We start from the raw sequence: 26,941 nt of genomic DNA, 5'->3' as shown, positions 1-26,941 counted from the left end.
ACTTGAGGTATGATCCTGAAATGTTGGATTATTTTAATCTTCTAAAATGTGATTTAGGAACACTGAGTGAACTACCCTGAGGAACTACATGTTCATTAATGCACTGTAATTAAGGTGCACTAAGTTTAGTACCTATAATGATACTAACTTAATAGGTACTAACTTAATATGCCATAATCGGTGCTACTGCACATTAGCACAAACAAATAGTCTTTTTGTGATGTTAATCCACAGCAGACTAAATCTACTGTCCATTACCATATTAACATGGGTTTTGCCCATCACACTAATACAGAGTAGATAGTCTACTGTGCTCAAAGCATCTCGTGTAGACACTCCCACTCAGAAATAAATCTAATGAAGTAAGTATTTACACTGCTGCCAGTGAGATCAGATTGCACATACCAGTTTTTAGGTAGAATCATAGGAAATTAGGGTTGGAAGGGACTTAATGTGGTCATCTAATCCAACCTTTTGCTCAAGGCAGGGTCATCCCTGACTAAATCACCTAAGTTACATGTCAATTAACTGGGGTAATCTGGTTGGGGATGGTCCTGCTTTGAGCAGGGAGTTGAACTAGATGACCCTCCTGAGGTACTTTCCAACCCTAATTTTCTATAATTCTAAGTGTCTAACCTGGTCTTGAAAATTTCCAGAGATGGAAAATCCATATCTCCTGTAGGTATCCTGTTCCAAGCTTGATCGCCTTGAAGTCAGAATGTTCTTCCTAATATCCAACTTACATTTCCTCTGCTGAAGTATGACACCATTGCTCCTAGTCCAGTGATAAATAAAAGCCATTTCCATCCTCTGAATCAACTTTCAGGTATTTAAAGACTGTTATCACATTCCCACCTCGTTCTTCTCTTCTCCAGACTAAATAATTCTTGTTCTTTCAGTCTTTCCTCACAAGTCATGCTTCCCAGGTCTCTAATAATTTTTGTTGCTGTCTTATGGACTCCTTCCAATCTGTCCAGATTTTTGTTGAAGGGTGGGCTCCAAACCTGACCACAGTATTCCGGTTTTGAAGTATTCCAGAGTGGAAGTATCACTGCCCCTGATTTGCAAGTGATGCTTTTGCTAATACAACACAGTATGTGGCTTTCTGTCTTTCTTTAAAAGAATGCTGTTGGCTTACATTCACCATATGGTTCACTGTAACCCCCTTGTCCTCAGCAGGACTGTGACCTAGATAGTCATTTCCCCATCTGTATTTGTGCATGCCATTATTCCATCCCAAGTGCAGGACTTTGCACATGTCCATTGAATCTCATCTGATCGCTTTCAGACCTTTTCTTTAGTTTATCCAGGTCATTTTGGATCCTAGTTCTACCTTTCAGAGCAGTTACACACAGCTTAGTGTCATCTGCAAATTTGCTAAGTGTGCACTCAATCCTGTCATCCCAATAATTAATAAAGACATTAACATTAGACTTAGGACAGACCCCTGGAGTGTTCTGCATGAAACTTTCTTCCAGATAGACATTGAGCCACTGATTATTGCTCACTGAGCATAGATAAGGTATAGATCTATTTTTCCCAGTCTGTATTTTGTCTAATGTATATTTCCTGTAATTGCAGTGTGTTGGAGCAGCCTCCCTGCACGTGTATAGGTGCCCTTTGTGCTGCCCCTGTGTCATGAAACTTGTGTTCTGAAAATAGCCTGCTGCTATGTTTTAAACATTTTAGGTTTACATATGAAATAGCTCCGGTGTTCACTGTCATAGAGGAGATCCTTCTCAAGAAAATGCATGAAATGATTGGATGGAAAGAAACTGAAGCAGATGGTATTTTCTCACCTGGTAAGTACAAAAAGGAAATTCACCTTGCTTATGGGCCTGATCCTAAATCTACTGAAATCAGCAGGAATGTTTCTATTAGCTCCGTTGAAATTCAGATCTGGCTCTTAATGAAAGCTTCAATAAACAGATATAAAAAAGGGGGACAAAATACCCTGGACAAGATAGAAAATAACTTGAGCCTTTGCTTTAACTCCAAAGCAGATTTAAATTGAACTTTCAGTGACATGTGAAAAACTTCATTTGAATTATTTTAAAATGTTATGAATCTTGTGAAAGCACAAATAGACATGTTTGCAACAGAACATGAGATATAAAAAAGCCGTATTACTAATTATCAGAAATAATTTCTTGGTACAATGATGCAGCAAGCACATAGGAGGAAATGATATTAATGTGAATTTTGCTCCTCAGTAGGCATGTCTACACGTGAAATTAATGTGGCTGAATAAACTCTGGTGTATTACTCTAATTTATTGCTCCTGGGTGCAGCATTTACATGTGTACCTGGGACCACAGCACACTGAGCCCCAAATGGTAGGGGCCCCAGCTGTTGCCCTGAGGGGTCAGGCCAATGCTCAGGATCTCAATACTGCACTGTTAGACATGACGGTGTGGTGTACAATTGCACATGCACACATAAAAATCAATTAAGGACACATACACTTGCTAGGTGCATACACTCCTACTAGGCATACACACTCACACTATCAGCTCAGGCACATACACTTCTGAACCAGCATAAGCACATGCATACCTATTACCAGTTTAAGCCCATATACGCTGCACACACCAAATTTATACAGAATCAGTTATCAGTTACTAACACCTGCACATTCAATACACATATGTGGATTACTAATTCATATACTACACACACACACAATGAAATCTATATATGTATATATATATGTGTATTCACTAATTTACACACATACTACCCACCTACACATATACACAAGTGAGTTCCTAAGTTGGGTGTTGTGATGTATATGTATGTATGTACATAGTATACTTGGGATAACTGGGGAAAGGTTAAGGTAAGGAAGTAGAAGTGTAGGGGGTTAAAGTTACCAGGACTGGGATTAGAACCGGTAGACTACAGGTGCCTGGGCTGAAAAACTGAGGCTGGGGGGTGGTAACTTTAGGTTAATTGATCTTAATTGATTAAAAGACAATGCCCAAAGCCTGCAGAACAGGGAAGCATGCCGGCACAGAGTCTGGGACTGGAGCCAGAGCTACAGGGGAACTGAAAAGGTAGATGGGGAGGGGCAAAAATGGGACTAAGGGAAAGTGTGGATGTTAAAGAGGGGCTCTGGGTGTGGGGAGCCAGAGGATGGCTCTGGGGCAGCTAGAGAAGTTGCAGAGAGTGGCAGTAGTTACTGGAATCTGGAGAGAACTGCAGGACAGCTAGTAGGAGCTGGGAAGCTGCAGGGGGTGGGCGGGAGCCTGAAAACAGAGAGGAGCAGCAGAAAATCACAGGAAAAGCAGTAGGCAACAGGGACAGTAGGAAAGCAAGGAAAGGCTGAGAGGTGGCAGAAAAGGGAGGGATGGAATTGGGAGGAGATCGGGAAACTAGCAGGGGGCGGGGAACTGGAGCTGAGAGAGAATGAGGCTGGAATTTAAGATAGGGAAGGGGCTGTGATTCAGTAAAACATGACCCAACTCAGGGTTGCAAATGACAGTGGTTTTATTGAACAGGGGAGATGGTGACACAATGCCAAATTAGTTCCCTTGCACCCACCCACCCATGCACGTGCACACAATGGCAGCAGGGGTTAAAGAGGCTTGGTGCAGGGGCTGAAGTCCACTGAATTCCAGGAGGAGAGAGAGAGAGAGTCCAAATTGTAGGAGGAGGTATGCAGGTAATATCTACCTATCCCAGGCTGGAAGTTGATCCTTGATGGCCAGTCGGGGTCTCCTTCAGCTCAGTGTTGTCCAGAGGGGGTTGCCGGCAGGGCCTCTGGGGTGGATAGGTGACGTGAAGGTGGTCTGGCCTGGATGGAAATAGCATTCCCACTGGGTCTGTCTTCACTGCCCCTCTTTATAGGGGCAGACCGTGTGTGACCCTAGTGACAGGAGGCATGCCCAGGCAAGGGTCAGCCCCTGGCGTACTGAGCATGTGTGCTTTATGCAGGGATGTGCAGTTTCAGGTGTCTGTAATGGTGGGGTACAATGGTAGAGTTGCTGGTTCTGCAGGGTCTTTTGTCTTTCAAATGCTGAGTTCTTGTCTCTGTTTCTGGGTGAGCCCGTGGTTCCTGAAGGAATCAATGCGAGATGATGGCCCAGTCATTACAGGCCATTCAGTAGAGGCCTGCTACCATTGTATTTCACTCATTCCCAATAACTCTCATTCATCGGGGAATCGATTTACATGGGAGGGGTACAATGAATCATATTGTTGCACCATGGGATGCCAGGGCAGAGGACAGAAGATGGAGGCTTGACATATAAAATGGAAACTTGACATGACTTTGGTTCACATACAAACACAGGCCTAAACCATACAATATCCATATGAAACAATAAAAATCAATACAAAAATTATAATACAATATACAACAGTAAAAATTAATACAAACCTAATAATTATACAATATAAAACAGTGGATATCCAAAACCAAAAACTTGCTACTAAAATAAAAATGTTTAAAGCTTATCCTAAGTTTGAGCTCTTATACTTATATATAGGAAATAGAGAGGGAGAGAAAAAGTCAGAAATGGTTGGGGAAGGGGAGGGAATGCAATTTAAAAAAAAAGAAAGAAAGTGGGGGTTTTGCTATATAGCGGTCAGCCTGCTAGCCCAGGGCTGCACCCCCCTGGCTCAGCATGTTGAAGAGGGGCTGGCTGGGGCACAAGGAAGCTTTAGCGTTGTCCTAGCCGGACGCACACTTGTGTCCCAGCCAGCCCTTTCAGTGTCTCCCATGTGTTGTGGTGGAGTAAGTAGCTCTGCCGTAGGATTGTACTTGTGTCTGGTAGTGGTAACCCATAATGGAATGAATTAGTTTAATCCATCCTATTAGCACTACACATGTAGATGGTGATTTTTTACTGTAGAGGTAATTAGTCAACTCTGTGGTAAATGTCTCATGTAGATGTACCCAGTATCTCCCTTTGCTGTTAGAGAGACAAACATGAGGGATTGCAGGGGGAGGAATATTGACATGGAGGTCACACATATTAAAAGATTTATCAGGGTACGACGCTCAGAAATTGCTCTTACCAGCCTGGGAAAATGCACATTGGATAAAAGAATGAAGAAAACATTTTATAGTCCAGGGCTGGCTCACAGTGTGTAGGAGTAGTCTGCTATCAGAATAAGCATCCAGCTGGTAAGCTACAAGCTGGGGGCTCTCAAGGATTTGGAATTAAACTACAGGAGCTATGCTAATTTATACCAGTAGATGATTCTGGCCGCATATTGGTAATAAGGTGATCCTCATATTCCTGGGAGAAATTAACTATTTTGATGAAAGCAAGATTATTTCTTTCTCTTTCCTACTGGCAGGTGGGACAATATCGAACCTTTATAGCATTCTAGTGGCTCGTTACAAGTACTTTCCTGAGGTTAAAACTAAAGGCATGGCAGCACTTCCACAAATTGTATTGTTTGCTTCTGAACACGTAAGTTCACTTACTGTACGCAAAACTCTTCATCCAGATACTGTGTTTCATAGTTTCATAGTTTCATAGTAGCTAGAGTCGGAAGGGACCTAGGTAGATCATCTAGTCCGACCCCCTGCCTTAGCAGGAAAGAGCACCGGGGTCAGATGACCCCGGCAAGGTGCTCATCTAACTTCCTTTTAAAAATCCCCAGGCTAGGAGCCTGCACCACTTCCCCTGGAAGCTGGTTCCAGGCCCTAGCCGCCCTGACTGTGAAGTAGCGCCTCCTAATATCTAATCTAAACTTACCCTCCGCCAGTTTGTGACCGTTATTCCTGGTCACTCCTGGCAGCGCACGGGGGAACAGGGACTCCTCCAATACCTGCTGATCCCCCCTGACCAGTTTGTAGCAGGCCACAAGGTCCCCCCTTAACCTTCTCTTGTGGAGGCTAAACAGGTTCAGGTCCCGTAGCCTCTCCTCATAAGGCCTGCCCTGCTGACCCCTGATCATACGAGTGGCCCTCCTCTGGACTCTTTCCATATTGTCCACGTCCCTCTTGAAGTGTGGCGCCCAGAACTGTACGCAGTACTCCAGCTGCGGCCTGACCAGTGCCGCATAGAGGGGGAGGATCACCTCCCTGGACCTGCTCGAGATGCATCTGTGGATGCATGACAGGGTACGGTTGGCCTTCTTGACTGCCTCCCCACACTGCCGGCCCATGTTCATCGTGGAGTCAATGACGACTCCAAGATCCTTTTCCATCTCCGTGCTGGCAAGAGGGGAGTTCCCCAACCTGTAAGTGTGGTGCCGGTTCTTCCTCCCCATGTGCAACACCTTGCACTTAGGGGTTTAGTTTGCAAGACACGTCACTAAGGATACAGAAGCACACAATTGAGAACAAAGTGCTTTTTCTGCTGGTAAAATGTTGAGTGGGATTTTTAAAAGTATCTCATTGATTTAGGAACAGTAGCAGTCCTATTACAAGTCCTAAGGTCTCTTGCTTTAATGTCTAACACAGAAAGAATGATGAAGATTTGTGTCACCTGTATTTAAGAAAACTTTCTCTCTGTTATTTTAAGAGCCATTATTCAATAAAGAAAGCAGCAGCAACCCTTGGGATTGGGACAAATAATGTAATTGCAGTAAAGTGTGATGGAAGGTAAGACCTTTGCTGTCTTCCACTAAATGTTTTTGTGCATTTGTCATTATCTGGTGCAATATGGTCTCTCGCATCTGTGTCTTATGAATCCCACTTCATAAAATGTTCTTCAATTACACTAAAAGAAGAATTAGCTAAAAGTAAGAGGACACTTCACTTACAAATCACCTTGCCTCTCCTTTAAGACAATTTCCACAGGGTGGAAATTAATTCCTTTTCTTCTTCTCTTTACTATATAGCCTGGTCTCATTTCTGTAAGCCACAGTTTTTGTTCTTGTTTTGTTTTTACAAGGCTAAGCAGGATAGCCCTAAACTTAGGCTTCCCTGCTTCTTCCAGGATTAAGACTAGCAGCTGCACCAAGGGCAATGAGAAGAATTCATTTATAAATACAGAGCTAATTTTTAGCTCCTCTTTGGGCGTGTCTACTCATTGCCTTGCAGTGACATTGCAACCGCCAGTACTGTACTATGTGCATGGTTAGATTTCCCCTGTATTTCACCCTAGCGGTGCACTAAAACGCAGGAGCACACTGCTACGGCAAAGTAGCTGCCAATTACGCATAGTCTCATGTGATCGTTATGTTGCTATAATGCATCACTGTGGCGACATAAGGCAATGTGTAGACATGCCGATTGGGTATTTTCTCCTTTTCTGTCCAAGGCAAGCTAAAGGGAGGTATGTATAAGTTGTACCTCAGGAAGGATGAGTAAAAACCAGATTCTACCAGTAGCACATCCCCATCAAGCTCCTCAGAAGCAAAAGCAGCGATGTATGAATTTTTAAGGATAGTGAAGGATTGGATCTACTTCCATTACACCTGTACAGTAGGGGAAACAATCTGGCTTACCTTTAAACTTGCTCTTTATAATGCCCTCCCTTTACCTTTTTATTTTTATGTTTTGAAGTGGGTGCTTGATTTTTCCTTTTGCTAATGTTTGAGAGAGGCTTATTAAGTTGGGATGAGGAATCATGTTTCTTTATCATATTTGGTTCTGGGAATATAGGAAGGAATGCATTAGGGGATTCCTATAATTCTGTTTCAGATACAGTGTTGTTAAGAGTTATAGAGGCCTTAGGCACCTGCACTGTAAAAATTAAATTTGAATTTTTTATTACTTAGGAGTACTTCACATTGTAAACTGATGATATTGTGGAAGAGAAAACCTGTTATCATTAAAAACTGTAAAGTTTGATTTGCCTTGGGATTTCTTTCTGGGAGAGAAAAGTATCTGATTTGTAATAGATTGTTTAAAAGGCATCTATTATGTTATAGATGTGAAGGGACAGTTTGGGTGAAACTTTGATACTTGATATGTTTTCCACATTTGTTTTATTGGTCTTTGCAGGGGGTTCTAAAAGCTATGGGTACCCAGTTTGTCATATTTCTATTTAAAGAGCACACAGTATTCCCCTCTGCTTTAACGACTGAGAGTTTTCAGACACACAGAAAGTTTGAGAAACTGTTGAGATGTTAAGCATGAGATCAAAGGACAAAGACTCAAAAGGTTCAGACAGAAGTGACAATTTTTGTCCAATCTGACCCCTGAAAGTGCTCTGCCACCATGATTTAACACAAATGCATGACTGCAGAGTGCTTTAAAAGGGCCTGATCCCATGACAGTCTGAACCATCATTAAATGAGGGTTCAGATGAAGGCACTCCAGAGCAGGGCACCTTCATTGTATCTGTGCACACTGGAAGCAGGGCCAGGTTGCCACAGCCCAGCCTTGCTCCTGGCACTATTTTCAGAATGGGAGGGGAGGAAGAGAGCAGAGGGAGCTCATTCTGGGGCTTTCCCTGTCGGTGCTGGAGGGTGGGGAAGGTGGATTGGAGCCCTCCTGTGGTGGGGGGGCTCCACTCCACACCCCTTTCCCAACTCCAGTGCAGGCTGGGGAAACCCCAGAATGGACCTCCCTCTGCTGCCTTCTCATCCTCCCATCCTGAGACAGCATCCAGAGTTGGGAGGGGGGTGGGGGGATAGAGCTAGGGGAAGAGGCTGCAGAGACATAGCCTCTCTCCCTGGATTGGCTCCAAATTGGAGCTTGATCCTGTACCCTTTCAACCCAAGCCAACAGTTGGGTTGGGAGGACTGGTTTAACTCATGGGGCTTTCTGTGAAGTACTATGAGTTAGACTGAGAAGCTGCACTTCTATCTGCACCTAAAAACATGTAAAAGAACACAGTGAACTGCATATTGTCTACATGACTGTTTATAACTCATGCATTTTTAAAGGTAACAGCTATCTCCTGGCATCTTCCCAGAAACTAGTTAAATCTTTTTGATGCTGTCTTCTGAAAGCAATCACTTCAGAAATGAAACATTATTATGAAAGTGATGGAACCTTCACTGAAAATGTGACTAGATCAGTAGTTCTCAACCTTTTTAGTCTTAAGGTAGCCCTCCATATCTTTTCTAAATTTAGATTGTAATTCAGTGGGTATGTCTACATGTGCAGAGTTACTATGCAGTAACTTAGGGTACATTTTTGCCCCAGCAGTTACTGCACAATAAAGCATGTGTAGACCCCTTACTGCTCAGTAACGCCGTGTATGTGGACTGAATTGGGACTAACTTTAGTCGGCCCACAGACAACATTACTACACTGTAACTGCTGCACATGTAGATGCTAATGTAAAAACCACTTACTGCGCAGTAAGTTACTACGCAGTAAAGGCACATGTATACACACCCAGTGATTCTCAACTGAGGTACTGCAAAATTGAGAACATTTATGGAGAGGTGCCTTGAGGCTAAAAAAATTGAGAACCACTCACATAGAAACTACTGACTTCAGGCAGATGTGCTCAGATGCCAGTGAAGGCAGAGAAAGTTTGAATTCAGTAATGATGATTTCTATAAAAATATAGAATGATGTTTTTAGTTTCATACCAAAGTTTATAAGGGCTGATGTTTTCAAATATGGGTGTCTACAATTAAGAGCATATGTGAAGATTTTAAAACCTGGGAAGTGTAGTATGGTTTTCAGAGGTGCTGAACATCACCAAGCCAGCTGAATATCTACTAAAATCAGGATATAGGTCAATGTTTTGGTTTTTTCCCCTCAGTTTTGCCAAAATATTTTGTGAGGTAGTTTCCAACATCCCGATATTAGCAACTCTAAAATGAGGCACCCATTTTTGAAAATGCATCATCTTTTTTTTTTTTTTTTTTTTTTTACAGAGCATAATATTTCCTTAATTTTTGCAGGCTTGGAGTGAAGAATTTTCAAGAGGAAAGGGGAATATATTAAATATGCTTGCTATGAGTCAGGAGAGGGGGTGAGGTATGTTAGTATGCAGTGTAATAAATTTAGAGCAGACAATAATAAACGGCAAATTGTTTGAATCATTCTTCTCTACACCCTAAAAACTGTGAACCCACTGACCTGTGAGTAAGCTACACTTAACAAGAAACTATCTTGGTTAAAACAAAATGTGAAAGACGTGGTAAAAACTAATATATTGATATTGATTTAGACATAAAAACAATGTTAAAAGGTGCAAGTAAATGCAATGACTGTAAGTTGGTAAAGGAAGCTAAAGGAATCCATACAATGTCAATGGCCAAAATGACCAGTGAAGTTAGAAGTAATTAAAAGGCATTTTAAACATATTAGGACCAACAACAATAAAAAACAAATTAACCTTTAAGTCAGGTTTATGTTCATTGCTCTATGTAGATGATAAAACAGTAAATAGTAATGTAGAAAAAGGACATAGGTTCATTAAATATGTCTGTTCTATATTTGGAAAATTCTGACCTGAAAGAAATTTAGGCATGATACTTTTTTTTAAGGCTGGGGAAGGAGCCCACCAATTTATAGGTGCATTTACAACTGGCTAACTGATAAATCTTAAAATGTAGTTGTTAATAGGGAGATATCAATGACCTAGGCAGGATCCCCTAGTTATCACTTCCAATTCTTCTTAATATTTATGTCTGAAGTCTGGATGATGATAGAAAACATTTGTAAATCCAGTTGCAGAGGACATACATTTGGTGGTGTAGCAAATAAGGAGGAAGACTGCTTAGTGTTATAGAGTGATCTAAATCACATGATTAAATGATTATTATCAATAGCATACATTTTCATATAAAGAAATCTAATACCTCTGAGAAACAAGAATGCATGACATATAACTGTGATAGGAGTCTCCATCTTGGAAAACAGTGACTCAGAGAAGGACTTGGGCTCATTGTTGATAATACTTCAGCATGAATTGTCAGCACAAAAAGAGTTAACACTATAATTGGAGGTGTAAAAATTGGAATACTGAATATTTATTGAGAGGGGATCACTGATATCCAGTGTTGGTTAACCACTGTTGGGATACCATGTCCAGATCCAAGGTGCACTCATACAGGATCATATGGACATAATAGGGAGGGTTCAAAGGAAGGCCACAAAAATGGTCCATAGGCTGGAAAATAAGGCTTATTTAACTTGCAAATGACAGGAGCTTGCATGTGGATAAGATATTGGATAATGCTGGTGATTATTAAAACTGATTTTCAATATTGTTAAGAAAGGCACAGATGGACAGAAATTGAAGTTACACAAATTCAACTTTGAAATAAAACAAAGTTATCTAGGAGAGTATGTAATTAATTAAATATTGGTGCACCTTACTTGCCATGATTTAAAGACTTTAAAATGAGTTTAGATATCTTTCCAAAAGATATGCTTTAATTCAAGCTTTGGTAGAAATTTCATGGCTGGGAGGTGAAAATGTGCTCAAAATATAAGCATCAATTTGAGTATAGAATGAAATGAATAGAATGAGAAACAAGGAAATAAGCCAAGGTACACTGAAATGTCTTCTTTTTATTCCCTCCTTCCAATATCTTCCTAGGGGGAAGATGATCCCGTCAGACCTGGAGGCAGAAATACTCAAAGCCAAGAGACAGGTTTGTTTTTCATCTGTAAACTTTAGATAATAGCGGGTTCAATCTGGCACTCCTAACCCTGTGAAGCTAATGTTGAAGTTAATGGGAAGAAATAAAGCTGGGCAACATGTTTTTTAGTGCATAATATATTTTGTAAAAATATCTTTTGGGGGGAATAATTATTATTCATGAAGTCAGGTCAAATTTAACAAATGGTTTAAAAAAGGGGACAGTTCTGAAAGCTGAAATGTTTAATTTATTCATGTAATTAATTAGAAGCTGTCCAACCTCTGTATTACAAGGATTCTAATCAAACTTTCCAAAACATTCAGTACCTTCAAGAAGCGACCAAAATGTGTTACAAAATTAATTATGATTATAGTCACTGATGACTGACAGAAGAAAAGGTGAGGCTATATTCTCTACGATACCCATTATGTCAATATAGATTTGTATGACCCTGTGTTATTTTCAGGGACGTACCCCCCTGTATGTCAGTGCCACAGCTGGAACCACTGTATATGGAGCCTTTGATCCTCTCGTCAACACTGCTGATATCTGTGAGAAGTATAAACTCTGGATGCATGTGGATGTAAGGCTTTTAGAGAGATTACTCATAATTATTTATTATAGGATTAAAATCTGGAATGTATTTTGTTGCTAGAAGGAAGAGATTCCTGTAACATTCATTATCAACCTAAGTATATAGATGCTGATGAATAGGCTTATTTAAGAGGAGATAATCTTTCATTGAAGGGTGTGCCTGTTTAGAAATTGAGTCATCCATACTTGTTAGCCTGCATATACAATAAATAAAAATTCAAAGCACTTCTTTATATTAGAACAATGCAATTCAAAATATGGCAATACACTGCCATACAATGAATGAACAATGGAATGAATAGTGCTCTTTTAAAAGAGTTATTTATTCAGCGTGTACTGACATACTAGTGGTACAAAGTCACTGACACTGGCAGAATATCTCCTAAACAAACTTGGGAGTGGCTAGGACCTGGATAGTAGGGGGGTCATCCTGGTATCCTAGAAACAATAAAATAGTCAAGGCCAAACATATAGCAAGTACTGGATCATACAAACCAAATCAGTAGCCCTGTCATTGGTGTTGAACTGACAAAGGGACATAAAAGGAATTTCAAAAGGCTTAGTTAGCTGTAACTAAAAGCTGAATTCATCTGAGGCTGAAATTCTGTCTTTGAAGTTAATGACAAAATTCAAAAGAACTAAATATAGCCAGGATTTCACCATAGGCTTAATGGTTTGTTGTGATTGAGCCAAATCTTTGTTGCATTTTTTGCATGAAATCACAATGGAGCCACAGGGTCTATTTGATTAAGTAAACGTACATGTGGTATTGCCTATTTCTTGTGTGTAATAATTATTCACAGAGTAATCTAGAGAATTTTAGGCATGGTATACTGCAATATAGTGTTATCAACCAACAATTAGAAAGCTATCTTGAATACACCAGCTTTGTTCTCCAGCAGCTTGTAGGAGCAGGGGGTTCTCTCTTTTTTCCTGCCTCATTTGTACATTGGATTTCTGATACCATTTGATACTCGAGTTATTTATTAATGGAGTTGTGTCTTTTTCAAATGGACAGGTTTAATGAAGGAATTATTTCTACGCTTATTTATTATCATAGTTCAGCATCTCTCATTTTGTGTAGGCAGCATGGGGCGGTGGGCTTCTGATGTCTAGGAAACATTCCATGAAACTTCATGGCATTGAACGGTGAGCATAAATATATATTGCATCTTATTATTCAGCATAAGTAGTATTTTTCTCTTCTCTGTTCTTCTAGCCATGTTACTCAGTGTTCAAAGTACACTTTGACTCTTGGTGGGGAGAGGGGGTTGCAAAAAAAACTGGGCTGCCCATCATGACTCCCTAATAAAATTGGAGACCCTCCAGGTTATGGTTTTCAAATCTTATGGAGGGTTCTCATTTCTTATGGGGTGGCCCAGCCCTGCCCCCAAACTGCCCCATAATTCGAACCCTGATGTTACTTTTTCCTGAATCCCTCCATTGGCATCTTGCCTTTTATGACAAGAGATTTAGCTTCACTTTTTAGGTCTTAAATAATTCTGCCTTACATCTGTATTAGATCATACTCCCTCCCATTACATGCATTCTTCCTAGTCCTTTAGCCTTCTTCTATTCTGAAGCTCCTTTTCTCATTCCAAGCTTCATACTTTTATCTGCCCTGTAGCTTCCTTCACTTAGAATCATCTTCATTTCCTAACTCACAATCCATAGTCTCTTCTTTCTTTGAAAATGTCTCCTTAAAAAGACTTCTTTTTGTTTTAATAACTTCCTCACTTTCCCAGCCCTGAATTGGGAAAGCCCTTGTGTTAGCATGTAAGTTCTTCAGAGCAGGAATTATAGGTGCATATGACATACATGGGAAGCGGTATGTGAATTAGTGATGGTGTGTGTGCCTGTGTGCGCTCACCCATTTGTGCATTAAATGACTCTGTGCACTGTGTGCACGGCTACACAAGACACTGACTGAGCAGTAGCCAAAAAATACTGTGCGGTAGCAGGTCACGTTATGGCCAGTGCTAATACACCACTGAGCAGTATTATTAGGCTACTGCACAGTAGCATCACCTAAAGGCATTCACTTCTGCTACTGCACAGTAACTCTGGTTATTGTACATTTATTTAGCACTTGTATTATTTAATAAATGTACTAAATAAATGCACAGTAATGACTGTGCAGTAGTGTCTCATGTAGACACAGCCAGAGTGTACAGGGTCATTTAGGATAATTATGGAGGCTGCATTTAACATGTTCTTGGTTTATCACTTAGAGCAAATTCTGTTACCTGGAATCCACACAAGTTAATGGGAGTTCCACTTCAATGCTCTGCCTTCTTAGTTTGTGAAAAGGTATGGTAAATTGTATCTGTCCTGTGTCATCACTGTCTCAAAGTATTAGTGTGAAGATGAGCTCATGCTATTATTCTGAAAGCAGATTAAGACAACTCCCAGTCACATAAACCCTAAATGCCAGTCCTCAACAGGTCTGATAGCCCTCTATCCTTTGAGATGTCTCATGGGGTACAAATCCTGCTTTAGTCTCTTAAATTGGGTAGATGTACCTCCAGGGTTATCTCACCTACCTGAAATTATTCCACGATCATGCTCTAAGCCCCAGAATCATGGAACGTCTGGGAGAAGAAAGCTTTCCCATCCTCATGTTTAATGAGTAAGGAAACAGCTTCCCTAAAGGCTTCTCCATGATCATGTGGCAGCCCACCTTCCAGACATGCAGGACACGTGCAGACATGTGTGGATGTTTGGCTCTCTGGGGACAAGTAGTGGTGGCACACCTTGTGCCACTGCTAGTAGTCCCTGGGGAATGCCTATGTCACGCGCACTCTGGTGCATGGCAAGTTACACTGGGTGGAGAAGGGAGCCTGGCGCCAGCACTGGGCTGGCCCCGGCAGCCTTACCTGGAGTCCTGGGGGCCTTGCAGAGCAGCAGCAGCAGCAGCAGCAGCAGCAGCAGCAGCAGTCTTGCTGTGCATAGCCTGGCCAGGAGCGGAGTGTGGCTCTGGCTGGCCAGGCTCTGGCTTTGGGCAGTGCATGGTGCTTCTGCGTGCATGACTACATGTTTTTTTCCATGCATTACCCAGGGGTCAATAAAACCCTCTGTGCTGCTCCCTTGCAGCGTGGAAAACAACTGAACATGCGGTATGTGGCACCACAGACATGTCTGCAGGGTGACATACTGCAAGGCCATGCTCTTCTAGATACGGTCACGCACTCTAGCTAGGTGAGATATGGGAGGGGTGTAGGCCGTTCATAATTTCCAGATATCTCAGGATACAGGAAAGGGATATGCAAGCCTTATGAAAACAGGAAGTAGCAAGTGTTTTTTTCCAATGTCGCTGTACTTACATATAAGCATTTTTTTATATTATAGATTTCAGAAGTAAGAGCAGTATCTAGTCCAGCTTTGGAGAATTATTTACTGATAGTTTGGGGGCATTATCTGAGTACAGAGCCCCGTGTGGAGGCTGAGATTCAAATTTAAAGTTATAAATTCACAGTAATAGATTTTTAAGGGAAAAAAGGACCACTGTGTTTATCAAACATGAATCAGTTCCCAGAACTAATAGCTGAAACTTTTGAAAACATCCAATACTAACTAGAAAGACTTCAAGTAATGGAGGATCTGCTACTTCCCTTGGTTAGTCTTTCCTCTGAGTATTGGACATTTGAATCAAGAAGGACAGCAGCCCTATTTACTCAGCACAAATTTCCACAAAAAATAATATATGTGAAGGCAACTCTAGTATGTATTAAATCTGTGTGGTATTAAAGTTAGAATATGTTTTGAGCAATTCCACAATAATTTTACTAAAAGCTCTAACATGCAGAGCTCAGTGATTGTCGGTACCAGACCCAGCACCGTAAAGCAATCTTGAACCAGCTCTGATGCTGTGCCAAGGCTGGAACTGACAATCAGTTGATTGTTGATGCCAGTCCTAGGACCCTCCAGGGCTGTGGGCATCCAGCTTTCAATTAGATCCTGGAGGAACCTGACAAGTGAGAGATCCAGGATCCTTCGTGCTGTCATGTGGCTTTCCTCAACCCACTTGGGGGCTTGGTAAAGTGAAGGGGTCCCTGGTTTGGTAAGGATGCAAATTGCTCATATTAACTCTCAGGAGAAGTCTGACAATTTAATATGACCTGGAGATGCTTCTTGGGTAAAAAATGATAACTTTGCTATGATATGAGCACACTTAGCCTTGTTTTACTGCTTTAAGTGCAGTGCAGTTAACAGCATGCTAAGTGTAAGATGCAACATGAACCTAAGTAGAAAGTTATATTTCCCTTTGTAGCGCTAAATACCATGATGCAGCATTATGTATCTGAATGTTTGTCTTACCCAAGAGCATTGGGACACAGTTAGCCTGGGTGTGAATTTACAGTGCAATAGCTACTCCTTACTAATTCCGTAAATAATCTCTTTCAAAGGTCAGTAAATGACCTTGTACGAGTTTGTGTTTAGTGCACATTATGAGGGTCCACAAAGGGAAAGCAGGTACAGAGTAGTGAGTGTTCTGTAAATTAACATCCCAGCATACTGTATGCTAACTTTCAGGCCATGAGCTAATGTATCTGTGGAAGCCTTAACTTTGGAGTTTTCTTGCTATTGAGTATTTTTTCCCTACTAAGTTAATTAAACACAAACACTCACCTTACGTAAACACCTACAGAAATGTACAGTGAAAGCCATTTAAAAAAGTCAATGTTTACTGGCAGGTACTTTAAATTTTACCGTGATGTTTACTCTATAGAAAACCCTGTGAAGTTAGTAGTAAAATCAAATGCCAAGGGAAGTTAGATTTTAAAAAAATGTTGTCTACTGTCCAATATAAACACACAGTTTCCTATGCATTTATTTAGATGGCATTTGTTACTAAACCGTTATTCTAAGACAGAAAGTTCCTTATTCTATTTTTCTTCATTATTGCCCTTTTTTATTGGCAGTCTGTATCTCTTTTCATAGTAGAAATGGCATTTTTGCTGCACGGTGAATATTCTTTCTACTCAGTCTGCCTGGATGGTAGCTGAGGACAAAAAAGGGTTGTTCGCATTATTGCAAACACACTGAAAATAAATAGTTTTCATGCAAAGTTTGTCACCACATTAAGCCTGAAGATATTGCCAAGCACTTAAACAGAGCAAAAGAGTAAAGGGATATTTTGAGGACACATTTGCAAAAGTGCATGTGATTTCTTATGGAGAGAGAAAAGCATTTATTGTCCAGACAGAAATGACTGGTCCCAGTCAGATGTATATGGTGGTGTCTGTATTCTTCCATAGCCTTTGAAAAATGGTAGCAACTGTGGGAGGGGCATTTATTACTATAACATTAAATATTTTGGCTCTTGCATAATATGATATGAAATTTTATATGTTTGGGACTTTATCCTATGTTTCTTTCATATCAGAAGTTTCTCATAGTGATCTAGTATTCTCAACCTTATGCTAGGACCTGTTGAAAATTTTACAGAATCAGTACTAGGCATAGCTTTATTCTAAATGGGAAGATTTTTTGGCTTCCACTGTGTGTTGACATAATGAAGAGGGCTGGGTACAAGACAAGGAAAATGTGGTTTCAAAATTTGTTAGCAACAGACAGCAGAACAAATATAAGAATTCTCAAAGCCTTTTTAGAGACAGACCAACTAACTGACTGAGATTCCCGTCCCAAAATAGCCAAGCACACTTACCAATAATGTGGTCTATCCAGATTCACTTCCCTATTCCACATGCAAATATATGCTGTAATCACTGTGTTATTGGCTGTTTCTGGAAGAGCACTGTGTCTACCACCACCATGCCAAGTCACACTCTATACATTGCCTCCCAAACTGAAAGCAGTGTAGGCAGTGTAATGTAGTGCTGGCCATACATCTCTCAGCAGAGCATATTAGACTGCTTGCAGCACTCATAGTTCATGAAGAAGCGTGTTGGAAACAGGCATTGTGTGGTCCACTGCAATTCTCCCTGGTCCCCTACAGAAGATACTGTACCAGACTGGAGAACTCTTACTGACAAAATACATTTCTGAGAAAAATAATTAAACAATAAATCAGCATTTTTTTGACAAAAACAAATTTCATCAAAAAATTCCTGACCAGTTTCATTAGTCTACAGGCTAGATTTTATTCAGTTATGTAAGTTGACTTAGGCAGGCAAGGTTCGTTAAGTAGAAGTGATATCTTTTATTAGACCAACTGGGTAGTTGGAAAAAAGTTCTTGGCAAGCTTTCGGGCAACAGTCACCTTTCTTCAGGCATAGGGAATCTCCGCTGTTCTGAGACTCCAAGAATTGAGAGAAGCTAAAAGTGTGCCAGGATGTCAGTGAGAATGTAAATAGGTAGAAATTAGAAAGACAAAAGGTAAAGCAAGGAAGGGAGGGGGAAGAAGGCAGGGAGGCCAAAGGGAGACATTACAGTGATAGAATGCAAGGTAGAAAAGAGGCTGTCTGTGAAAAAGGAAATAGTTGGAGATAGGAAAACAGGAATCAGAGAAGCTAAAAGTGTGGCATGATGTCAGTGAATGTATAAATAGGTAGGAATTAGAAAAATAAAAGGTAAAGCAGGGAAGGGAGGGGAAATAGCCAAAGGGAAACACTGCAGAGGCAATAATACAAGATAAATAAGAGGCATCAATGAGAAAGGAAACATACAGAAATCACAGAGACAAAGTGGGGTTCTATTCCACTCTACTCAACTCTGAAAAACAATGAATGCAAAAGTGTTCACTGCTTTTTTTTAAACTTAGTTTTAAGGTTACAAGGATGACATGTTACAAGAACAGATCCATTAATGATGTTACAGGGACTCAGGCAGGGTGGGATAGGATTGCACTTTGGCACATCATAGATGGCAAAGGATCTGCCCCAAGTGTTTTTCAGTTCTACTCCAGCTTTAGTAGCTGATGCAGATAGCCTTGAATAAAGCTCATTTGTCTAAATACTGTGTTTTTTGACAGTTGCGTTCCTTTTCTAGGGTCTTCTGCAAGCCTGTAATCAGATGTGCGCTGGATATCTGTTCCAACCAGATAAACAGTATGATGTAGCTTATGACACAGGGGACAAGACAATTCAGTGTGGCCGGCACGTAGACATTTTCAAACTTTGGCTAATGTGGAAAGCTAAGGTAGGAAAGGACTGTGGAAATGCAACTTTAATTTTCTCCAGTCACTTTTGGCTGGTAAAAGAATGAAACAATGGGTCAGGCCTAAAGTTAAAATGAGGGTTTGGGTAAGAGTGCATAGTAATGGAGCTTCTTGTGGAGCACACTTTGCTTTGAAACTTATTTCCCCTACCAAGTAGGCTGATCCTGGGTCATTCAGGGTTCACATCACAGTGCTCAGCTTTGGTCTATTAGTATGTCTTCTCTCAGGCCCCTGGCAGATGTTATAACAATTGCACCATGGCTTTTTATGCAGTGCAGCATGTGCATGGCTACACGTGCAAAAGCCAGATGTCAAGAGAGGGAAAAAAGTGGCACGACAGCTTGTGATGCCACTTTTGGCCAGCTGAAGGAAACATTCCCAATCCCAAGCTCCAATACCTAGATCCAGACAAGGGAGGTGGTTTGGGAAGGGAAATAATCCCTGTCCCATACAAAGCCAAGCAGGCTAGTGATTCTCCTCCTTTGGTGCTGGGCAGAGCACGGAGAATCCCTCCCCTGAGCTGAGGAGGGCTCTCAGCAATGGGCAAAGATTGCAGGGAGTACCCTCTCCCAGCACAGAGAGAAGCACACCAGTCAAAGCTCTCCACTAGGGCTGTGGGAAGCTTTGGGTGCTGATTTGATTCAGAGAAGATTTGGCCCGATTTGGCAGCCAAATCTCCAAATCTGAATTGAATCAGGAGACCATTAAAAAGGTCTGAATCAATCTGAAGCTCTCTCCAAATCAATTTGGAAAAGATTTGGAGAGCTTCAGAGATCTGGACAGTCCCCACTTGCCAATGCAGGGAGTTGGATCTGGACTCCGTGCTGGTAAGTAGGGGGCGGGAGGGAACCATGGGGGAATCACTGTCAGGCCCCATCCCCTGCCTGCTCCCCCAGCCCTCCTGAGCACCCCACAACCACTGCCTCCCCTGCCTCCCATGGCTACCCTGCCCATTCAAGCTCCTGGCTCTTAAAAAAAACAACAAAAAAACAAAAACAACAACAAACCCCCCCCCCGCCACTCACTGGCTGCTGCCATGAAGGGGGGCAATCCCTGGTGGCCCCCCACTGCACTGCAGTATGTGAGGGGCTCTGCCATGAGCCCCCATCTTCCACCCCCCTGCTGGCCCAAGCTCCTGGTTCTTTTAAAAAAAAAAGAAAAAGCTCCCACTCACCGGCTGCTGCAGCAGTCTGTGGGGCTTCTGGGGGCTTGTGGCAGAGTTCTCCCAACAGTGAGGGACAGTGCGGGGTATCGGAGATTGCCCCCCCTCGCCTGTCAGGAGCCAGTGAGTCCAGGATTTAAAAAAAAAAAAAAGCCCCCAGGAGGCTGGGACTGGGTGGGGCGGGCAGCCATTGATGGGGCTGGGAGAGTAGGCGGGGGTGGAGCCTGTCCAATTCAGCTGATTCGGCAGTGGCCAAATCTCCAAATAAGATTTGGGTGAATCGATTTGGGACAGAGATTCAAATAACTGAATCAAATTACTGTCCCCCAAATCAGCCGAATCTGAAGCAAATACTAGCTGTTTCGCAGAGGCCTAGTTTCCACCAGGGACTCAGGCATGCCAAAGATACCTTTTCCCCATGGGATTCCTTTTCCCCAGGGTGGAGGAAAAATCCTTCCTTCAGGACAAGCAAGAGTAAAGCACAGGATTTGTGTGTGGAGGGTGTGGAGCATACCAAGATGCCTTAACTGCTTTGCCAGTAATAATACTTTGCTGTCTCATTCACTTTCAAAACGTCTGAAGTGTATTTAATTAGTGCCAGGATGGACAGATACTTTGGTGATGGGGACTTTAGAGAGCTACTGATAGCAGTGCAAGAATTAAAATGATTCTTCATCCATAATCCAAACTAAGCCTTTAAGCTCAAAAAATATGAGGTAATTTTGTTTGTCATTCTTCTTGTTTGTTATTTTTGCTCCATCTTTATTTGCATTGTCTGTCTGCAAATTTTTCACACTCATGTAGCTTGGATTATGCAGGTGTAAATGTGCTATCTTTCCAAGCCCTCACAATCTTTTGAGGATCACTTATTACTATTTTAAACAAGTTTGCCCATTTTTGGACCCAGTTCTGAAAGGCACCAAGTTCTTTCAATTTCCATTAATGGTACTTGCTAATGATTTACACAACAGTCTCATTTGGGATGCCTTATTTTGCTAACAGATCAAAGAGACTTATCATTTAAATGCCATGCCTCCTTTCTTGAAGACATGATGCTGGTTTCCTTGCTCAAATGCTTCAGAACAGGCAGAAAATACATTGAAAATCATAATAAATACAGATTTTAATTCATGCAAATAAATTGGAGTTGCAACAAAAACAGTGAAATGATAAGGGTAGGAAGCAAAACTGAATTTTCAATTCTTTGAAATAGTGTTATATCTAAAGGTGAAAACACACAAAACACACCTTGTTCTCTAAGTTGGAAATTACATTAACAATTACAGGATTAAATCAATATAAATACACATACAACTGAAAAATGAAACTTAAACTGGGTACCAACTTCAAGCAAAATATGGTTTCTATAACATGCATATTAAATCTTGTACAACTGAGATTTTAGGTGAAGATTTTGGTTTTTCTGTTTTTTTTCCCTGTAGCTAAACAGTTATGCAGCCATAAGCTTTTAAAAAAGACAACCAATTACTTGGTTAGATTGAGTTTTGTCTGTTTTATAAAGTGATTACTAGTAAGTTCTGTGAAACAACACAATAAATTAAAATTTACCGGGACAGCCTTTTGGTTTCTGCATCATCAATTTTATTCTTACCTAATAAAGTTTTTCTAACGTCTGGTCTAATACATTTTTTTAAGTCACCACAATTGCTGAGCATCTATGTGTTGCTATTGAACAGGGAAATCAAGGCTTTGAGATTCTTATCAACAAATTCCTCGAACTGGCAGATTATCTTTACAAGGAGCTAAAAGCAAGAGAAAATTTTGAGCTTGTATTTGATGCTGAAGTAAGTAGGAAAATGCCCTTCTATTCTTCTTACTTGTACATACTCTCTTCTGCCCTCTATACATTTATTTTGATGTAAACCAGCATTAAATTTTTATTTTGTCATTATCCCTGTTTATTTAGTTGAAACAGGCTCTTCATGGTTGAGTATATAAATACCTCATCCTGTAGAAGGAAAGAAAAGCTTTATGTAGTATACATTTTCTGGAAGAGTATTTTGAAGTCCTTTTTATTCAATCAAAGGTTCTGGGATTACAAACAAAGGTGGTAAACCAAACTGTACTGGTGGCTTGCTTTTGCCGTGTTATGAATAATAACACTGTGGCAGTGCACCTTTGGTGCCTGCCACTTTAAGGGCTGGAGCAGGCAGCCAGCAGGCGCTTGATGAGGGCGACCATTTTAGAGCCTGGTGCTAAAGGCTGGACAGGCATTTTGCTGATAGCAGATGAGGAGGTAACATCTGACTGAGCTGGTCCTGGAACATCCTGGTGGTAAAACCAGGCGCTATGGGGATGGCGGGAGGCTCCTGGTCCTGGGCTTGACCTAAAACTGCACCTTGCTGTGGAAGTGTGGCCTGTTGGGCTGTCTGTGTTGGGACAGCCCCCAAGAAATGCCAGGCCAGTGACCTCCCTGATGAAAGATAGGTAGTGGTGCCTTAACCCTAACCCCCACCATCTGGTGGGTTTTGGGGGAAGGTGGGGGCAGGCATGCTTATAAAGAAGCACTTGGGCCCCGAAGAGTTGTGAGATCCCAGAAGCCCCAAAGGGGTAAGTGTTGATATGGAAGCCTGCACAGAGTAGAGTACATAGAGACACTTGAAGGACTGTGTGTGTGTAGTGCAGAGTAGGGCTGCTGAGGGTAACTTGAAGGGCTGCACTGGGTGTTGTACTGAGTAGGTCTGCAAGGGTGTCTTGAAGGGCAGTACACGGGCCAACCCCCCTAACTGAGAACAGGAAAAAGTTGCCCAGTGAGGGGCTCGGGGCAGAAGCAGCACAGTGTTTGGTGCAAGGACAAGGCCGCATAGAGTAGGGGAACTCAAGCAACCAAAGATGCTGCATGCGCTGTGCCAGAGTGAGGGTAGTGAAACCTGATGGCCCAAAGGGGGTCACTCAAGGGAACAGGACAGTAGAGAGTGGTCCAGTGAGGAGCAGTGTGCGAAAGGCCCCTATGAGTGGGGGGCAGAGTGAATGTGAGTGTGTAAGAGGCCCACCAGTGGGCTGAATTTGTCCCGGTCTGAAGCTGGGGAGCAATAATAATCTGGATGTCATCTGAGAGGCATGAGCCACAGTGTAGGGAAAGTACAGAACTGTGGATAGCACCCCATGGCATCGGGGCAGGGAATGGGCAACCTCCCACTTACGCTATCAACTGGAACATCAGGTTGTAGCAGGCCAGATGGGGCAGACTGCTAGACAGGTGGCTGGGCCAACATGAGATGTGGTCCCCTGTAACAAACACCAGAGTAGACAGAATGGTAGCAAGGCCTTGATTTTTGCACAATGCTGAGTAGATTTGAACAAAAAAAAGTTCAGTAGAGCATTTTTTGTTGGAAAACATCCTCTGGTCAAAACCAAAACACTTCACAGGACCTTGCAAGAGGGAAGGATTTTGTGAGTGATATCTTTTATTGGACCAAGTGCATGGTTGGGATAGATGTAGACAAGGTTTCAAATACAGTGACCTGAACTACATTTGAAAGCTTGTCTGGATCTGTCCCAGCTATGTGTATGGTCCAATAAAAGGTATCACCCACAAAAATCCTTGCTTCTTGCATTATTTCCTGAACTATCATACCTGCAACATCACTCCAACACTATCAGAGGAATGTAACTACTTCAATTTTTTTTTAATAAAAAAATAGGAATCCATGCATCATTAAGACTTTTTGCTCTGATAAAGCCAAGGTGGAGGATTTTGGATAAAAAAGTTTTGCTTTAACATGTATTTATTTATTGAGGCAATACATTCCCAACATAACTCAGTGTGGCCTACATTAAGAGAACAGAGTAAATTATAAAATGAGAGAATGACAAGAGAAAAATGAGTAAGGAGAGAACAAAACAACTTAAGGGAAGCTAGAATACCAACATAAAAAAGAGACCTCTAAACAATATCTTGGCCTATCACTATCTATCTTACAGGATAGACCCCTACATTAATTCATGTAGACTATTGAGGATAATGGGTAATAACTTTTGTGATCATTATTAATCTGAGCCAGTTTGGAATACAAAATCTAGAGGTAAAATTATGGGATTTTCAAAAATTTCTAAGCAGCTTGGAGAATAAATCTTTGAAATGCTTTTGGTCTTTGATAAACTCCACGTGACTTTGGTTGTGATATTAATTAGGATTTTCTTTACTAAGAAATAAATTTCTTTATTTTGAAGCCGGAACTCACCAATGTTTGTTTTTGGTACATCCCACCAAGTCTCAGAAGAATGCCAAATGGACCAGAACGAGAGAGAGTACTTCATCAGGTAAAAATTTTACTGATGATGTTCAGAGAGGACTGGAGCAAATAAACCCTTTACTGGGCTTAGTTCTTTATTTTACACTTACAGATGTCTGGTTTTTTTGGTTGTGTTTAATCAGAACCCAGTTGCTAAAGTTTATGTAATGGCCAAAGAAGAACAAGCTGAATGTAATGGATAGCTCCCAAATATCAGAATTAGTTACATTTAAAAAAATAGCCTTAAAGGATCTTGAAGGGAGTGGGAGAAGGGAATCTATGTTGTATAATCATTATATGATTTGTAGCTGATTATGACTTAGTTCAAACAACTTGCATCCACAATTAGGCTGGGCACTACTCCTCAGTAACAGTTATTTTTACAGCATTTAGATCTCATTCACCTGTGCTACAGGGCTGTTTAAAAATGTTATGGAGATGATAAATATTTTCCTTTCAGTGGAATGATTCTATATGTCTTTTCAATCTCTAGCTATACAATCTATTACTATAAAACCTCTTAATAAGCATAAATATTGGAACACATACACACATCTTAAATACAACTAAAATAGCTTCTAGCAATGGGACATTGTTGGTTGCTATTCACAGCATATAGATTTGGAGTATTACTCCTGAGATCATGTGTATTATAATAAGAACTGTGAATATTATCATTTAGAAGAAGTATTAGTTTTCCTAGATTATTATGATAGTAACTTGGGAAATTTGTTGTGCAGCCTCAATATGGTAGTGGGCAGTTTACAATGATGACATAGGAGTAAAGTGTTGGAATTAATAAATTAGAAAAATTAGCATCTAGAATGGGGTTGCAGGAAAAAAAACCCTTGGTCCTCACCACAACATATTTAAAAAGTGGCCAAGGTTCATAGAAAAAGAATAGAAGGTGAGTCAGTGACCTCTTCTTAATGTATAAAAATTGATGAATTTTGTTAAAGGCATGCATGCTAAATTCATTGTTAGTGGCAAATAGTAACTCTAAATTGTAGATTTTCAAAATAATCTAAACTTTACTTCTAGATTTCTACCTTTTGGTTCTGAAAATTTCAGATAACATATACAAATTGATCAAAACATGCATGCCTATACAGTACTACATGAATGTGTGCCCGTTAAAATTTTTATTTATCCATTACTTATTTCCATACAAAAATTTATTACTTATTCAGGCAAAACTCTGCTTACTGAAATGGTGTTAGAGGTAAGTAAAAACGAAGTAAGATCTTAAAAAATGATGTTAAAATTAAACACGATAGGCCAAATTTTCATTTTGCCCCCTTCTTTTCCAGGTGAAACTTTTGTTGACTTTTCTTACAACAGCCTTATGCAATTCTCAATCATCCTAGCTTATTATGCTGCAATTTGCGAAGTCTGGAATATGAGTGAGGGAGACATTTTTATATTTCTACAGAGTTAATTATATTGGCTACTTTTAATATGCAGGTTGCTCCAAAAATCAAAGCACGGATGATTGAAAAAGGGACGATGATGGTTAGCTACCAGCCCCATGGAGACAAAGTCAATTTTTTCAGAATGGTTTTTTCCAACCCTGCTACCAGAAAATCAGACGTTGACTTCCTCCTTGAAGAGATTGAAAGACTTGGGAAGGATATATGAAAACTGATATTGAACTTTGAAATGGGGATCAATGTTACCTTAGCACAGTTGGTGCCATTTAAAATGACACTTTATGAACTGCAAGTGTTGTCTGTTTCTTCTTAACACCTATCTTTCTGGTGTGGCTACTTTATAGAATCTAGGAACAACTTGATGGGAAACTAGTGCTTTTGGTTCCCACATTCGTCCATTTGAAATAAGCAGCATATCTGTTGTGCAATTATGGCAACTCCCTGTCATAGTACCATTTTTGTTTGAGTTTGTCAAATTTTTAAATGTTTTCACATCTTGCTTTTTCTTCTCATAAGCATCATCCACAAGATTTGGCAGCCCAGTTTTGAATTTCTTGCTAAACAACATTTCTGCTGGGGACAATCCATATTCATGGGCATTGCCCTGTAATTTAAGAGTGACAGGTAAACATTGTGGTGTGTGACTCTGTAGATTTTTTTCAACATTTTTTTCACTATTTATACTCCATTTTCCACTAGGCCATTGGATTGTGGGTATTTAGGACTTGAAGTGTTGTGATGAAATCCATATTTGTTTGCAAACTCTTTAAACTCAAAACAGTTAAACTGAGGTCTATTGTCTGTTCTCACAATTTACAGAATCCCCATGTCTAGCAAAAAGTGATTTGATGTGAGTTATGGCATGGTTTGCTGTTGTGCTTTTGAGCAATGCATTTCAGGATAGGGGAATAATAATTCA

General features: G+C 40.8%; 1 protein-coding gene across 1 annotated transcript in view; it reads left to right on the top strand.

The window, feature by feature from the left end:
- Positions 1 to 26,230, top strand: part of LOC149868886 (glutamate decarboxylase 1-like) — a 46,819-nt gene extending 20,589 nt beyond the window's left edge. The window contains exons 5-15 of the mRNA XM_090037677.1: positions 1,690 to 1,802; positions 5,308 to 5,423; positions 6,483 to 6,562; positions 11,418 to 11,472; positions 11,927 to 12,043; positions 13,139 to 13,203; positions 14,286 to 14,364; positions 19,006 to 19,155; positions 22,034 to 22,141; positions 24,531 to 24,620; positions 26,057 to 26,230. Of these exons, the coding sequence (XP_089893803.1) occupies positions 1,690 to 1,802; positions 5,308 to 5,423; positions 6,483 to 6,562; positions 11,418 to 11,472; positions 11,927 to 12,043; positions 13,139 to 13,203; positions 14,286 to 14,364; positions 19,006 to 19,155; positions 22,034 to 22,141; positions 24,531 to 24,620; positions 26,057 to 26,230 (1,147 nt within the window). The remainder of the gene's footprint in view (positions 1 to 1,689; positions 1,803 to 5,307; positions 5,424 to 6,482; positions 6,563 to 11,417; positions 11,473 to 11,926; positions 12,044 to 13,138; positions 13,204 to 14,285; positions 14,365 to 19,005; positions 19,156 to 22,033; positions 22,142 to 24,530; positions 24,621 to 26,056) is intronic.
- The last annotated feature ends 711 nt before the right edge of the window (positions 26,231 to 26,941 follow it).

The sequence above is a fragment of the Crocodylus siamensis genome, chromosome 3, assembly GCF_052110815.1.
Source record: "Crocodylus siamensis isolate JL-2025a chromosome 3, ASM5211081v1, whole genome shotgun sequence".
NCBI classification, from domain to species: domain Eukaryota; kingdom Metazoa; phylum Chordata; order Crocodylia; family Crocodylidae; genus Crocodylus; species Crocodylus siamensis.
This window is presented reverse-complemented; position numbering and strand designations above follow the sequence as displayed.